General features: G+C 46.7%; 1 protein-coding gene across 4 annotated transcripts; it reads right to left on the minus strand.

Moving 5' to 3' along the window:
• Positions 1 to 9,107: 9,107 nt before the first annotated feature.
• SRSF2 (serine and arginine rich splicing factor 2) lies at positions 9,108 to 12,515 on the minus strand. Of its 4 annotated transcripts, none has more exons than XR_011318408.1 (4): positions 12,056 to 12,515; positions 10,930 to 11,237; positions 9,844 to 9,949; positions 9,108 to 9,475 (listed from the first exon to the last, which is right to left on the minus strand). XR_011318408.1 is itself a non-coding variant. In XM_069752108.1 (3 exons), the coding sequence occupies exons 1-2, from the start codon at positions 12,379 to 12,381 to the stop codon at positions 10,937 to 10,939; spliced, it is 627 nt and encodes a 208-aa protein (XP_069608209.1). In that variant the 5' UTR covers positions 12,382 to 12,515; the 3' UTR covers positions 9,108 to 9,949; positions 10,930 to 10,936. The 4 variants fall into 4 exon arrangements, 2 of the variants coding, with proteins under 2 accessions (XP_069608209.1, XP_069608208.1); XR_011318407.1 differs by having other exon boundaries at positions 12,026 to 12,514; XM_069752108.1 differs by having other exon boundaries at positions 9,108 to 9,949.
• Between the last annotated feature and the right edge of the window lie 5,013 nt (positions 12,516 to 17,528).

Raw genomic sequence — 17,528 nt, forward strand, 5'->3', positions numbered from 1 at the left:
AAAAATTTCAAATGTGTAAAAAAAAATAAAAAAAAATATTCCAAAATAATGAAAAAAAAAATAAAAATATTATTCCCATAAATACATTTCTTTATCTAAATTAAAAAAAAAACAATAAAAGTACACATATTTAGTATCGCCGCGTCTGTAACGGCCCGACCTATAAAACTGGCCCACTAGTTAACCCCTTCAGTAAACACCGTAAGAAAAAAAAAAAAAAAACCGAGGCAAAAAACAACGCTTTATTATCATACCGCCGAACAAAAAGTGGAATAACACGCGATCAAAAAGACAGATATAACTAACCATGGTACCGCTGAAAACGTCATCTTGTCCCGCAAAAAACGAGCCGCCATACAGCATCATCAGCAAAAAAATAAAAAAGTTATAGTCCTGAGAATAAAGCGATGCAAAAATAATTATTTTTTCTATAAAATAGTTTTTATCGTATAAAAGCGCCAAAACATAAAAAAATGATATAAATGAGGTGTCGCTGTAATCGTACTGACCCGAAGAATAAAACTGCTTCATCAATTTTACCAAACGCGGAACGGTATAAACGCCTCCCCCAAAAGAAATTCATGAATAGCTGGTTTTTGGTCATTCTGCCTCACAAAAATCGGAATAAAAAGCGATCAAAAAATGTCACGTGCCCGAAAATGTTACCAATAAAAACATCAACTCGTCCCGCAAAAAACAAGACCTCACATGACTCTGTGGACCAGAATATAGAAAAATTATAGCTCTCAAAATGTGGTAACGCAAAAAATATTTTTTGCAATAAAAAGCGTCTTTCAGTGTGTGACGGCTGCCAATCATAAAAATCCACTAAAAAACCCGCTATAAAAGTAAATCAAACCCCCCTTCATCACCCCCTTAGTTAGGGAAAAATTAAAAAAATGTATTTATTTCCATTTTCCCATTAGGGCTAGGGTTAGAGTTAGGGCTAGGGTTAGGGTTAGGGCTAGGGTTAGGGCTAGGGTTAGGGTTAGGGTTAGGGCTACAGTTTGGGTTGGGGCTAAAGTTACAGTTAGGGTTTAGATTACATTTACGGTTGGGAATAGGGTTGGGATTAGGGTTAGGGGTGTGTCAGGGTTAGAGGTGTGGTTAGGGTTACTGTTGGGATTAAGGTTAGGGATGTGTTTGGATTAGGGTTTCAGTTATAATTGGGGGGTTTCCACTGTTTAGGCACATCAGGGGCTCTCCAAACGCGACATGGCGTCCGATCTCAATTCCAGCCAATTCTGCGTTGAAAAAGTAAAACAGTGCTTCTTCCCTTCCGACCTCTCCCGTGTGCCCAAACAGGGGTTTACCCCAACATATGGGGTATCAGCGTACTCAGGACAAATAGGACAACAACTTTTGGGGTCCAATTTCTCCTGCTACCCTTGGGAAAATACAAAACTCGGGGCTAAAACATATTTTTTGTGGGAAAAAAAAAGATTTTTTATTTTCACGGCTCTGCGTTATAAACTGTAGTGAAACACTTGGGGGTTCAAAGTTCTCACAACACATCTAGATTAGTTCCCTGGGGGGTCTAGTTTCCAATATGGGGTCACTTGTGGGGGGTTTCTACTGTTTAGGTACATTAGGGGTTCTGCAAACGCAATGTGACGTCTGCAGACCATTCCATCTAAGTCTGCATTCCAAATGGCGCTCCTTCCCTTCCGAGCTCTGCCATGCGCTCAAACGTTGGTTTCCCCCAACATACGGGTTATCAGCGTACTCAGGACAAATTGGACAACAACTTTTGGGGTCGAATTTCTCCTCTTACCCTCGGGAAAATACAAAACTGGGGGCTAAAAAATAATTTTGGGGGCAAAGATTTTTTTTTTTTAATTTTCACGGCTCTGCGTTACAAACTGTAGTGAAACACTTGGGGGTTCAAAGCTATCACAACACATCTAGATGAGTTCCTTAGGGGGTCTAGTTTCCAAAATGGTGTCACTTGTGGGAGGTTTCTACTGTTTAGGTACATTAGGGGCTCTGCAAATGCAATGTGACACCTGCAGACCATTCCATCTAAGTCCTCATTCCAAATGGAGCTCCTTCCTTTCCGAGCCCTCCCATGCGCCCAAACAGTGGTTCCCCCCCACATATGGGGTATCAGCGCACTCAGGACAAATTGGGCAACAAATTTTGGGGTCCAATTTCTCCTGTTACCCTCAGGAAAATACAAAACTGGGGGCTAAAAAAATAATTTTTGTGGGAAAAAAATTTTGTTTTATTTTTACGGCTCTGCATTATAAACTTCTGTGAAGCACTTGGTGGGTCAAAGTGCTCACCACACCTCTAGATAAGTTCCTTAGGGGGTCTACTTTCCAAAATGGTGTCATTTGTGGGGGGTTTCAATGTTTAGGCACATCAGTGGCTCTTCAAACGCAACATGGCGTCCCATCTCAATTCCTGTCAATTTTGCTTTGAAAAGTCAAACGGCGCTCCTTCCCTTCCGAGCTCTCCCATCCACCCAAACAGTGGTTTACCCCCACATATGGGGTATCCGCGTACTCAGGACAAATTGTACAACAACTTTTGGGGTCCAATTTCTTCTCTTACCCTTGGGAAAATAAAAAATTGGGGGCAAAAAGATAATTTTTGTGAAAAAATATGATTTTTTATTTTTACGGTTCTACATTATTAACTTCTGTGAAGCACTTGGTGGGTCAAAGTGCTCACCACACCTCTAGATAAGTTCCTTAGGGGGTCTACTTTCCAAAATGGTGTCACTTGTGGGGGGTTTCAATGTTTAGCCACATCAGGGGCTCTCCAAACGAAACATGGCGTCCCATCTCAATTCCAGTCAATTTTGCATTGAAAAGTCAAATGGCACTCCTTCGCTTCCGAGCTCTGCCATGCGCCCAAACAGTGGTTTACCCCCACATGTGGGGTATTGGCATACTCAGGACAAATTGTACAACAATGTTTGGGGTCCATTTTCTCCTGTTACCCTTGGTAAAATAAAACAAATTGGAGCTGAATTAAATTTTTTGTGAAAAAAAGTTAAATGTTCATTTTTATTTAAACATTCAAAAAATTCCTGTGAAGCACCAGAAGGGTTAATAAACTTCTTGAATATGGTTTTGAGCACATTGAGGGGTGTAGTTTTTAGAATGGTGTCACACTTGGGTATTTTCTATCATATAGACCCCTCAAAATGACTTCAAATGAGATGTGGTCCCTAAAATAAAATGGTGTTGTAGAAATGAGAAATTGCTGGTCAACTTTTAACCCTTATAACTCCCTAACAAAAAAAAATTTTGGTTCCAAAATTGTGCTGATGTAAAGTAGACATGTGGGAAATGTTACTTAAGTATTTTGTGTGACATATCTCTGTGATTTAATTGCATAAAAATTCAAAGTTGGAAAATTGCGAAATTTTCATAATTTTCGCCAAATTTCCGTTTTTTTCACAAATAAACGCAGGTACTATCAAATAATTTTTACCATTGTCATGAAGTACAATATGTCACGAGAAAACAATGTCAGAATCACCAGGATCCATTGAAGCGTTCCAGAGTTATAACCTCATAAAGGGACAGTGGTCAGAATTGTAAAAATTGGCCCGGTCATTAACGTGCAAACTACCCTTGGGGGTAAAGGGGTTAATTTCCGCTGGAGTAGTCAGCTTCTTTTCTGGGGATTCCCACTCGTCCAGAACTAAATCTCGGATGTTTTGGTGAATAGGAAACACCTGACGCTTCCTAGAACGAAGTCCTCCAAACATCTCTTCTTGCACTGACTGTGCCGTCTTCTCTTCCTCAACCTCCATAGTTTTCCTTACAGCCGTAAGGAGTTCTTCTATATCAGATGAAGAGAAGTAGTATCTCTCTTGCTGGACAGTTTCAGAGTCCAGGGATAATTCACCCTCCTCTGGGGGTTCGTCCGACGTCTCTCCCTGGGAGTCCTCCTGCTCTTCCTCCTGTGGATTAAGTTTCCTTTTCTTAGCCTCAGGAGGGGCACTAGGAGATGGTGTAGGCTGGGAAAGAGTGGCCAGAGATGTTTTAATCTCCTGCTGGATTAAGGTTTTAATCTCCTCTATCAGGGATGGCCGTTCCTCGCTGATAATTTTGTCTGTGCATTCTTTGCACAATGATTTCTTGTATGAAGAGGACAGCTTCTTCATACAAACTGCGCATTTGCGGGTAGTTTTTGTTTTGCTTCCTGATGTGGGTTCCTTGTCCCCCTAAAAAGAAAGGGGAGAAGGAATCATAAGACTACAACCCACATCAGGGAATGGACACCCGGGGCCAGACTACTCACTGGGGCCGGGATGGTGCTGTGTTCTGCAGGTGCAGAGCGCGAGGAAGCAGACATCTCCATAGTCTTCACCACACAGTGGTCCTACCTGCGATGTCTTCCTGTCCAGGGCCTGAATATATAGGCGACCGGACGCAGCACCTGTCCTCCTGAATGAGGACCTCCTCCTCCGGTGTCCGGAAGTACGTGGGGGGAGAACGCCGACGTCTTCCATGCTATCTCCTAGCGTTCCTGGCTGGAACGCACGAGGAACTTCCTGATTCAGAGAAGCCGGCCGGCGTCTGACGTCACATCCGGCCGCCGGCTTCAGACCGGAAGTACCCACACACGTGCGCGCGGTGCGGAGGAGGAGAAGGGCTGGAGAGCTCCGAGAGGCCTCCAGCCGAAGAACGCCCCAGACCTTACCCGCAGGCGCGGAATGGTGGCGAAGGAGTCCCGAGTCGGAGGAGACGGGAGCAGCGACAGGGAATGGACGTAAGTCTGATCCCAGCTGCCCGGCCAGATTATCTGTATTCCCCCCGGTGACCGCTGCCGGCACAGTGCACCTGGGATGACCTCTTCATCCCTAGTAGGGACAGGAAAGAACACTGAGGGGAGGATGAGGGAGGGGTTATTTAACCTCTTGTCATTTCCTGTCCCTATTAGGAAAGGGGTAACATCCTCCAGGTGTGCTGTCGTGGGGGGTTACTAGAGAAAAAACGCTTCCTGGGAGGTCTCTGCTCAGGAAGGGTTTTCTTTCTGTCTGTGGCTTTCTCTAAGATGTCATCTAAGGAGGGCCCAAACACGTAGTCACCCTTAAAGGGAATAGAACACAGTTTTATTTTTGACGTAACGTCTCCGCTCCACATCTTTAACCAGAGAGCTCTTCTGGCTGAATTTGTCTGGACCAAGGATCTGGCGGCCACCCGGATAGATTCCAGTGAGGCATCTGCAAGGAAACCTGTTGCCCTGTGTAAGATAGGCAAAGAGTCCAGTACCTCCTCTCTTGGGGTACCCTGAGAGATGTGGCTTTCTAACTCTTGTATCCAACGAAAGAGAGAGCGGGCCACGCAGGTGGATGCTATATTGTATCTGAGGGCTGAGGTAGACGTTTCCCAGGATTTTTTGAGAAGGCTCTCAATCTTCCTATCCAAGGGGTCTTTTAATTGGGAGGAATCCTCGAACGGCAGAGCCGTCTTTTTAGCCACCTGGACATCAATTTTTGGAATGTCCCATTTTATTAGGTCCTCCTCAAGAGGGAACCGATGTTTAAAGTCTGGAGGCGTTGTTAGCCGTTTCTCAGGCAATTCCCATTCATTATTAAATCATATCAATTATGCTTTTATGGACGGGGAACCCGGGTTGTTTTTCAGTATGTATACCGAACAGTTCGTCTTGTATAGACTGAGGAACTGATTCCTCTTTTAGCCCCATAGTGTTCCTCACTGCAGATACCAATTCCTCAATATATTCAGAGGAAAAAAGGTATTTCCTAATTTCCGCAGATTTACGTGGTACCGCATCTTCCCATTTGACAGAGGAAGACGTATAAGACCCCTCAGACTCTGACTCAGAGTACTCCTGGATTTTCCTCTTTTTAGGGAGTGATGGACCAGGTGAGGATGGTGGTGGCGGTGGGGCGAGTGTGGCCAAAGAGGTTTGAACCTCCTGCCTAACCAAGGAGCGAATTTCATCAATCAAAGAAGGGTGTTCCGCTCTGACGATTTTATCCGTGCAAGGTTGGCATAACTTTTTCTCCCAATCTGGTGGCATTTTTACATTACAGGTGGCACATTTGCGCTTGGTAATGTTTTTAGGGCCAGGCTTGACTCCCTGCAATGAGAGAGGAAGCCGTGTAAGAAAAGGTATATTGACAAATGTGCCTTTAAATGGGACCCCCTCTGCCGTACTTACTAGGGCTTGGGGAGCGCTGGGCTCTGCAGCTGCAGGGCAAGACGCATCCATGCTTACAGCAGCTTACCTGAGACGTCTTCGCAGCTTATGTAGAAAATAAGCCTGCACCAGCGCGTGGCAATTAGCCGCCCCTCCCCCTCCGGAGTCCCAGGCAGGCGTGCGAGGATGCAGCGTGCCTCGCACGCCGTTCGGTAATCCATTTCTCTGGCCTGTATCGCTCCTGCACAGGAGCGCCGACCCGGAAGTGGAGCGTCACCTGACTTCCGGGTCGCCGAACAGCGCGCGCTAGGAGGGGGAAACGCCGGAGAGCTCAGGGAGGCCTCCGGCGGGCACCCCGACCAGCTTTATCCCCGCAAGAGGACGCAGGAGGCCGGGGGAATGCGGTCCCAGAATCCCAAGGAGACGGGAGGCACAGCGCAGGAGGAAGCCGCGGGGGGCCCGACCTTAAGTGCCCGGCAAGGAATTTAACACAGGTACTCTGCTTAGAGCCGCCGCAGCAGCGCACCAGGAACCTCTCCATGCCCCATGGGGGACAGGAAAGACACTGGTTAGTGGGAGGGGTTTTTAACCTCTTGTGCTTCCTGTCCCCCATTAGGGAATGGAGACAACCTCCTGGTGGCTGTCGTGGAAGGCTACTAGAGAAAACCTAGATATGTTTGGTGTCTATGAACACGTAATGACCTGCAGAATCATAATATCAGGTCAGTTTTAGCATTTAGTGAAGCTAGCAAAAAAGGCAAACAAAACAAGTGTGGGATTGCACTTTGTTTTGCAATTTCACCACACTTGGAATTTTTTTCCCCCCGTTTTCTAGTACAAGATATGGTAAAACCAATGGTGTCATTCAAAAAGTACAACTCGTCCCACAAAAAATAAGCCCTCATGATTATATTGACAGAAAAATAAAAAGTTATGGCTCTGGTAAGGAGGGGAGCGAAAAACAAAAACGATAAAGGCCCGCAGCGTCAAGGGGTTAAAGATGGGTATGCAGGGCAATGCAGGACACTAAGTAGGCAGGGCTTCAAGGAGGAAGTATGCTGCCATCCACAGCCCTCCCAAGCAAATGTGAAGCCAGCCTTAGGCTAGGTTCCCATTGTGTTAATGGGAACGCGCTAACGGACAGCGTTGCACGGCGAAATTAACGCCGTGCAACGCGTCCGTTAACGCGCCCATTCACGGCAATGGGAACGCGCAGCACTAGCGCGTGCCATGTTCGGCACGCGCTAGCGACGCGCCGGTGTGTTGTGGCGCGCCGCGGACGCTGCTTGCAGCGTCCGAGGCGCGCCCGCGGTCGGTTCCCCGCTCTCGCAGATCGGGGATCTGCGAGAGCGGGGACGTTACCGCGACCCCGGTAAAAACATTGCATTAGCGCAATCTGTTAGCGCTAGCGCTAAACGGATTGCACTAACGCAATGTGACCCTAGCCTTAGACAACCTTATCTGCACACTGCAGATAATTTGTTCATTGCTGAGGATGTGAAATCTATACTATACCATGTCAACTTGTGGTGTGCAACTTTTACCCTCTGGCATAAAGGGTAAAACATGAAGGTGAGATCAGACAAGCAACAAACTGCCAATAATCAGCTGGCATCTCCTGTCAGCAGCTGGATGAAAGCCAATTATGGCTAGTGGTTGCTGCAGAGCATTGCATTATGTATCCCATTCACTGGAAGATTGGTGGCTCTGGGCCAAGTACTGCACCTCTTCAGTGTACAGAGCTGCCATCATCCACCCTACAGATAGGTGCTCCAGCAGCCTGATTGAAGCAGATTTGTGGAGAGTTTCACCCTGCACCTCCACCAGCATCATTGATAATCTACTCTATGGTCGTTATCAATGTCTAACATCCCTTTAAGGGTAGACACCACTTTAAAGTTGCACATTTGGGAAGCATGGCTTATTAGCATTATGAGACTACATGGGACAGTGTGGTCCTTTGAGTTTCAAAGAGGAACAAATTTAGAATTTAACCTTTCACCCCTGATGGATTGTTTTTCCTCCCCTTTATGATTACCCAAGTCAGTACAAGTATGCAGATACTAAAATGTATAGGTTCTTAATTACAAGGTGAAAAATTCCAGAATTTGCATGAAAAAAGGTTTATCCTCTTATCAATACAAATTGTCTCCGTTTTTCAACATCTGGATGAGCAGTTATTTTTGTGTCCTTCGCTGAAGATTTTACCAATACCTTTGGGGAAAGATGTTCTGATGTTTTTGGCACCCAAAATAAAAATGAAATTGTAGTGTTTACATTTTTTTATCATTGCAGTTTATGGATCAGAATAATTTACTTTATATATTTTGACAGATTGAGACATTTCTGAACCCAGCGATACCAAATATGATATTTTTAATGGGGCAAGAAGGCAGGTGATCTGAACAAGCATTTATTTTTTAATTTAATGGTCCCCTTAGACTTGAAGCAGTGATCATCCAATTGCCTGTGCTATACATAGAGTTTCAGACCTGTTATGTATAGCAAAAATCAAGATCTATCAAAGCCAGCATTCCCAGAGCATCATGACAGGCAAGGGGGGGCATTTTTGCAGATCCCTGGCTGTCATAACCCATCGGCGCCCTGCGAACATGCGACAGGAGCACAGATGAGCAAGATCGCTCATGCGCTCCCGGACAGTGTTAAATGTTAGTGTTTGACAGCAGCATTTAACTGGTTAACCATAGGTGGATGCCAGATCCACTTCGGACTGTTAGGTGATGTAATGTCAGGCAGTGCCTATCAAGTACAAGATGTGGGCTCCGCATCAGAGCTTGCATCAAAGGCAGGGACACTGCTGATGTAAATATAAAAATAGTCAATGGCTGTGAAGAGGTTAATTGCAGATAACCAGTTTTTTCAGAAAAGATCTGTATCTGCTATTAAGCTCCAGAAAACCTTAAAAGACCAGTTATGATTGGTTTCATTGCTAGAAACAGGTCACAAGAGACAATAACTGAGCTTTTATAAAGTAATGTTTATTAACTACATAAACAGTGGTTATAGTACAGATTAGAGCCAGATATCAGTACATACAAAAGGAATGACACCTGCAGGACATCATAAAAATGTTCAAATTTACCATGTTCTGTAAAATAAAGTGTTTATCATCAGTTAGATGTGCTCACTGTATGCTCCGTTATTTTATGCAAGGCCCGGGCGACTGGACGTGCAGTTGTCAGCAATTCTAACAAACTGGACAGCCATTTGTTTTCTGCGTTACACAGGAGCAATCAGGAGAAAACAGGAAACAGCCAAGCACTCTGCACTGCAACACGCCACCTTAACAGCTAACCAGCAATACTCAACTGCTACACAACTGCGCCTAGTGCACAAAAATACACAAGAGAAAAGATTAGAGTTGTGGTCAATGAACACTCCCTTCTTACATCAACACTTTATACAGTTGCATTTTGGTACTTTCCAAAATATGCAGTTAACATACATGAAATTATTAATTTTCAGAAATGAAGCTTCTCATGTCCAAGTAGGTAATGACAAAACATTAAATGACTGTCCAGGCAGACTTCTGAACAGAAACATTTTACCTCAAACATCCAAGTCAACAATGATCTGTTGTCGGTCACTAAATTACAAGAAATCTAAATTGCAACAAAATGGCACAAGTCTGCCGAATGAGGCGCAACTTAAATGGGTAAAAATATAGAAATGAAAAATCATACAGATAACCACCTTTTCGGAAGGCTGTTTGCTTGCTCCGTGTACAATTCCAAAGGCTGTACAGTTACTGTACAGTTATCATCCCAGACATCCGATGGGCGATTCCTTTAAGACGACTCTAGAGATTGTGAGAAAAATAAACACATGAATGAGAATCAAGGCATTACATCAGCCTTTTAAACAGCACACGCATGTAGAAATGTGAAAGTCACCAGACACGTCGCCACCGAGCTGGACAGGGGGGAAGTCAAGTGTGGAGGGTTCTTCCCATAATATAAAATGGCATCTCTTATCCATTTAAGACCAGAGGGGTCCAACCTCTGGGACCACCAGCAGCTAACTTCTCCCCTGCACAGCCTCACTTTGCCACCCAGGTTCCATGTAACCGACTAGAGCAGTAGGGTCCTGCACAGCCAGGGAATGGGTGTTGCTGTAGAAGAGGCAGTTCTGGTCAGCCCTAATGATCAATATGAGATTCATTTCCTAGAAATATATTACTAATTTATAAAATTGAAAGTGAACTGTATGTAGGCTGGAGATCTTTTCATGTGGGTTTTGGGATTTAGTAGAAGCATTTGTCAGTAATTTTGAACAACAGCTGAAAGACCAAACAGTTAAAAATTAAAGACACACTATCCTTGAAAGAGGCAGCCCTAAAGACTCCTTATTCAGGGGGAAGGAAGGCAGTCAGGGGTCCTCATGTCAAGCGGTGTGTAAATAATTAACCTGCTTCTACGTGAAGTTAAGGCAAAATCATGCCATGTAAGGTCAGCCCCTTTACCCTCATGGGCCCAGAGCCTTCCAGGATAGTGCATCTTTAACGACAGCCACAAACCTGCTCCATTTTACGCCCACAGAAACTGCTCTCTGGAGGATCAGGAAAAACCACTTAATATCTGCAATACAGCTCACTACTCCTTAAGCAACTGGAGCCCGCAGCTTTGAGGGGAAAATGCAGATATTGGTTTAAGCATTCAGACATTACAAAGCACATCCCCCAGCTACCTACATCAGGTCTTGGCAATATACAAACCTCATCTGCTGAGAACTAACTAGCTGATATGACAGCCCACCCCGACTGCAGGCAGCACACTTTACCTCAGATCTAAGAGGGTTCCACGTCTGCCTCTGGTGGCGATGTAGGGGGAGGAGTGGGTGTTCTTGATCTGGACTTGGAGTTATCTGGTGGGGGCGAAGTCTTCGACCTAGATCGGGACCTGGAGCGAGACCGAGATCTGGACACAGAGGAAGACTTGGACTTTGACCTCCGGGCAGAACGAGACTTCGAGCTGGAGCGGGAACGAGATCTGGTGCGGGAGCGGGACTTGGAGCGGCTGTAACGCGATCGGCTACGGGACCTTGAGCGACTCTTGCTTCTGGACCGGCTGCGTCGTCTTCGTCTGGGGCTGGAATTAAAAAAAAAAAGTGAGTAACTTTTGCAGCTCTCATTAACACTACACCTATATACAACAGGCTAATAAAATAATACTGGGACCCACCAATTCTCCTGAGCCAAACTCACTAAGCTGGTTCTAGGAGCTGCATTCACAGTACTAGAGGTTTCAGAGCTGAAATCCTACAACTAGTAATGGGAATTGTAGTTTGGAGACTGTTCGCCACCAACTACAAGTTCATATAAACTTTCAGAAAATTGCCAAAAAACCTTTTATGTTGTCATTTTCAGAGGTCCCATACATAATGGACAGCTGACGGCCAAGTGATACTGCCAGACTCAGGTGGAGGCTTCTCTGGCCCAGACAAAAAGGCTCTGCGGCATGAAATTGGACACAGGAGACCCCATACACATTAATCTGATAACAGCTCAGGAAGAGGACATTTCATAGCACACCCTGCATTGTACTGCTGCACAAGATACAGTATATTGGATAGTTTAGGAGTCAGGCCATTTTTATAAAGTGGCCTCTGTGGTCATTCGGACACTCCTATACAACTGCCCTTTCCGATGGCCCCGAGCAGCAGACAGGAGACGCCACTATTCCAGTCAGCCAGTAGGCCACAGCAGCGCCAGTCACGTGACCAGGTTTTGGCGCGCACAGAGGAGGCGGTACACGGCGCCGCCATCTTGCCGTCCCGCATGGAGCCCTCAGGCCTTCATAACAGCTAATGAGAATTCAAGGCCGAGTCCCCCCGGCTACAGCGCATGCGGGAATTGTAGCTCCCAGGGGGCACTCACCTCCTGCTGCGGCGGCCGTAGTCTCCGTACCTCCTGGGTGGGGGTCCCCGGCGGCTGTGGTGGGAGTCCGGCGGACGGCCGTACCGCGCCATCTGCACCCGCAGCTCCCTGCCGTCCAGCACGGCTCCGTCCATGGCGTCCATTGCGTCCTCGGCGTCGCGCTTGTCGTGGAAGCGAACGAAGGCGAATCCGCGGCTCTCCTTGGTGTAGCGGTCCCGCGGGATGTACACGTCGCCCACCCGGCCGTACTTCTCGAACACGCGGCGCAGGGTCTCCGGGGACGTGCGGTACGTCAGGTTGTCTACCTTTAGCGAAGTCATGCCTTCCACGTCAGGTGGAGGCCGACCATAGCTCATATCGGCCGTGGTAGAGGATTAAAGGGCCCGAACTAAGGGGAGAATCGGGAGAGCCGGCCTCCTGCTATGGCTGCAGCTAAACAAGAGCGAGCGCGGCCGCCTCCCTTGTCTTATAGCCGCCTCCGTCTGCTACAAAATGGCGGCGGATAGTCTATGAGACCCGCCCCACCCCCGTACACAGCCAATCCGCATCTCAGAAGCACGCTCAATCATTGGGGGTTCCACGCAGCTCCGCCCCTCAGCTGCACGCTGCTACAAGATGGCGGCTACCGTAAATCTTCGTGTACACAGCCCTGCCGTAGTGCTTTTTGTGTCCTGTCCTGATGTGTATCACGTGAGGTGCTGTCGAGGCCCCTCAGGTGTGCAGGCTCTGCTATAACACAGGAGCCGATGGGAACACTTGTTAGTAATCCATGTGACAGGGCCCGTAGAGTCGCCCAGGTCTGTCTGCAGCCTCCCACTATAACACCAGTGAGGGTATGTGCACACAATGCGGAAAACGCTGCGGGTCCGCAGCAGTTTCCCATGAGTTTACATTACAATGTAATCCTATGGGAAACAAAAAAAGCTGTGCACATGTCACTTTTTTCTGCGGATTCCACAGCAGTTTTGCTCCTATAGAAAACCGCACTTGTAAAACCGCCGTGAAATCCGCAGAAAAAACGCGGTAAACCCGCAATAAATCTGCAGCAAAAACGCAGTGTTTTTGCCCTGGAGATTTATCAAATCCGCAGTGGACCATTATACGCGTGCACATACGCGTGCACACCAGTAACACTAGGAGGCTTTCATCATCTGCCTCCTTATGCGCACACTACATAGCATACTGATGGCTGCCTGCTGTTCCCAGCTCTGCCTCTCCTCAGCACTATGTGGCCTGAGGCCGGGTGCCCACGATCCAGATCTAGCAGCGCTTTGGATGCAGCACATGTGCGTTGTGTCCATAGCGCTGCCACCTATTGAACGCAGGTGAATCCACATGTGATCGCTGAACCGTGTGGATTCACCGCGTCCAATACATTCTAAAAAGATGCAGAGTGCTCTCAAAATAGGAATCTTGGAACCACTCTTTTTCAATATATTGATGTAATTGTCATGCTGCGGTCTGGAAAGACGGGCCACATGTCCGTCTCCATGGGCATTGGTGCACAAATAGTGGACATGGGAATTCTTGAAATTCCATCCACTATGCTTTAACATCTGGCCGCTATGTGTTTGATGCGGCATAAGTACATAGCGCCCAACCCACAGCAATTACTGATCGTGGGCACGTATCCTTATGTTTGACCAACCAGTCACTTTAGCAATTAACCTTAGGCTATGTTCACACGTTTCATTTTTGGTGCGAGCAAAACTTGCTCTCTTGGCAATAAAGAAGCTGCTTACAAGAATAGGTTTTTCTGAGTTTTTGCTTTTGCTGGGTACTTGCAGCATTTTTGCTGCGTTTTTATTGTCTTTTGTGCGTGCTGGTAAAGTTTAGCGTCCCCTCAAAAAACATGATGCAACTCCCTTAGGCTATGTGCACATGTTGCAGATTTTGATGCGGATCCGCAGAGTTTTTGGACTCTTGGAATTGCATCAAATCCGCGGTGTAGTGCACAAGCAATGTTATTCAATGTGAAATTGAGAATTAGTGTGCACATGCTGGGGAAAAAAAACGCGCGGATTTGCAGCGATTTATTTTCTGCAGCATGTCAATTCTTTTTGCTGCAGATAGGGAGGAGGGAGAGTGTGTGGGCGGAGACTGTGTTTGCAGAGAAGATGTGTGTGTGTGCGCGGGTCTGTGTGTAGGCAGGCATCGTCCGATGGGACTACTAGTGCCATCCGGCTATGCCTTCTACAGTGATAGCTAGCCGGATGATGGAACAGTAGTAGTCCCATCATCCGGCTACTGTATAAAAAAAAAACAACACACATATACACATACAGTACATACAGTATATACTCACCATCAGGGCCAGTTTTAGACAAAGTGGGGCCCTGGGCAAAATGTTAAGGTGAGCCCCAAAAACATATCACAGCATCACACAGAAACATTTCTGTTGTATTTACAAGCAAAAAGATCAGGCCGCTAAACGAGTGTGATTGACAATATTGAAGTCGTTCGACGCTTGTTTCCCGGCCACTTTAGGACATGTGCACACGTTCAGTAATTGGCAGCGCTTTGGGCGCAGCACTTGTCCGCTGCATCCAAACGCTGCCGACTATTGAACGCAGGTGAATCCGCATGTGTTCATTGAACCATGGGGATTCACCACGTCCAATACATTGTACGTGTGAAATTTATCTTGCAAAGACAAAGATAAATTGACATGCTGCGGTCTGGAAAGACGTCCTCCATATCCGTCTCCACGAGTGAGCTGTGGGCGTCTGTGCACACATAGTGGGCATGGGATACCTTGAAATCCCATCCACTATGCTGTGACATAAAGCAGTATAAAGCAGCCCCCTCAGAGTATAATGCAGCCCTACACAGTATAATGCAGCCCCCCACAAACACACACAGTATAGTGCAGTCCCCCCCACATACACAGTAAAGGGCAGTCCCCCCACACTCAATATAGTGCAGCCCTCGCACACAGTATAATGCAGCCCCACACACATACACTGTAATGCAGTGCACCAGAGTGTAAAGCAGCCCCCCTCAGAGTACAATGTAGCCCCCAGAGTATAAAGCAGCCCTTCACACAGTATAATGTAGCCCCCCATAAACACACAGTATAGTGCAGCCACTCCCACACACAGTATAATGTAGCCCCCCACACAGTATAATGCAGCTGCCCCCACACACAGAATAGTGCAATCGCCCCCACACAGTATAGTGCAGCCCCCACACGCAGTACAATGCAGCCCCCCACATACACAGTATAGTGCAGGCCCCCCACATACAGTATAATGCAGCCCCCCACACACAGAGTGTAGTGCAGTCCCCCACACACAGTATAGCGCAGTACCCCCACACACACTATCATGCAGCAGACACACACACACTATAATGCAGACAGACACACACACACAATACCTCACCTCATCGTTCCCCAGCTGCTCTGACTTCTGCAGAGCATCTCATCAGCTCCACTGCTGAAACACGCTGAGTCACAGGCAGAGGGGGAGTGATGGAAGAGGGAGCGTCACATGACTCCTCCATCACTGCTTTCAACTTTATCAGCATCAGATACCGATAAGTTGAATGCGCAATACGGGGAGGGGGATAGCACCCACTGGCTGGGGGCCCCTGGAGGAGCGGGGGCCCAAGGCATCTGCCTGCCCCTTTCGCTGGCGCTGCTCACCGTACACCTAGTCCCCAAAGCCCTCGATCACCTGTAAAAAAATTAAAAAACAACAGTATAATTCTTGATCCCTTGACCCATTTAATAACGAATGTCCCACGACGATCTCCCATGGAGAGCTGTCACATTGGCAGATGCGACTGCACTCCAGGAGCTCCAGTGATACATTGACGGCGGGTATCCTGCCGCACTGTATCACTTCGCCGTCAAAGGTTGCTCTCACTTGCGGCACCGCTGCATGGGAAAATTTCCACGCAGTGTTGCCGTAAAGTGAGAGCCTGAACTTGGGTAACCTCTTCAGTGAAGCACTGCAGGAGTCATTGTCTCCTGTCAGTGTGTCACTGGAGGCCTATAGAGCAGTCACATTTCCTGATGTGACTGCTCTATAGGGGAGATCGTCGTGGGACACTCGTTATTAAATAGAATTAAATGGACTGCGTCGGGCCAGGGAGTATTTGTGTTGTTTTTTTATTTTTTGCAGGAGATCGAGGGCATCACATGGATTGGCAGAACAATAAAGATGTCAAAACTGTGTAGTGTTTTATTTCATTACAGACTTTATTCTGGCTGTGTGTTTATTTAACCCATTAACAACTATAGGATTAGTAATGGTTAGGTGTCTTATTGACACCTCTCCATTACTAAGCCGGCTCGATGTCACCGTACAATTCAAAGGTGACATTAACCCCCTATTACCCCATAAGCCAGCGCTACAGGGTAGTGGGAAGAGAGAGGCTAAGTGCTGGAATTGGCGCATCTTAGAGATGCGCCATTTCTGGGGCGGCTGTGAGCTGGTGTTTGTAGCGGGGGGGGGAGGGGGCAATATCCATGGTTCCTTCCTAGCTTATGAATATCAGCCCGCAGCTGTCTGTATAGCCTTTTCTGGCTATTATAGGGGGAGCCCATGTCGTTTTTTTGGGGGGGTCCCCCTATTTTAATAGCCAATAAAGTTAAATATGCAGCTGCGCGCTGATATTCATAGCCTAGGAAGATCCATGTGTATTAACCCCCTCCCAGGCTATAAACATCGGCCCCTAGTCACTGGCTTTCCCTCTTTGGTGAAGAAAATTGCGTTGGAGCCCACACCATTTTTTTTTCTATTTTTTTATGAATTAGATATTTAGATATTGCGTTTAAGGCTGGGGTCACACTTGTGAGAAACTCGCACGAGTCTGTCACATCAATACCCGGCACTGCCGCCTGCACATGGGACTGGAGTGTGCAGCTGCATGAATTTCTATGTAGCTGAACGCTCCAGTCCGAGTGCCGGGGGCAGTGCTGGGTACTGAAGTGCGAGACTCGTGCAAGTTTCTCGCAAGTGTGACCCCGGCCTAATGCAGATTTTGTGTGTGTCTTTATTTAACTCTTTGGCTATGTGCACACGTTCAGGATTTCTTGCAGAAAATTCCTGAGAATTCCAGACATTTTCTGCATGAAATCCGCAAGAAAACCGCATGCGTTTTTGCCGCGATTTTGCCGCGGTTTTGACGCGTTTTTGCCTTTTTTTTCCGGACACTTCCCAATGCATTTTGGAGTGGGAAATCCGCAAAAAAAACGCAAAAAGATAGAGCATGTCCGGATTTTGTGCGGTATGCGTTTTTTTTGCGGAAAAAAATGCATCATGTGCACAAAACATCCGGAATTCATTCTAAATGATGGGATGCTTATTGTATGCGTTTTTTGCGGTTTTATAGCGCAACGTGTGAACACAGCCTGAATGTACCATTTTATTATGTTTACTAATAAACATCGGGCTTGGTATTATCTATCTATAGATATATACAGTTATATGAAAAAGTTTGGGCACCCCTATTAATCTTAAGCTTAATGTTTTATAAAAATTCTTTATTTTGCAAC

This window comes from Ranitomeya imitator, chromosome 2, assembly GCF_032444005.1.
Source record: "Ranitomeya imitator isolate aRanImi1 chromosome 2, aRanImi1.pri, whole genome shotgun sequence".
NCBI classification, from domain to species: domain Eukaryota; kingdom Metazoa; phylum Chordata; class Amphibia; order Anura; family Dendrobatidae; genus Ranitomeya; species Ranitomeya imitator.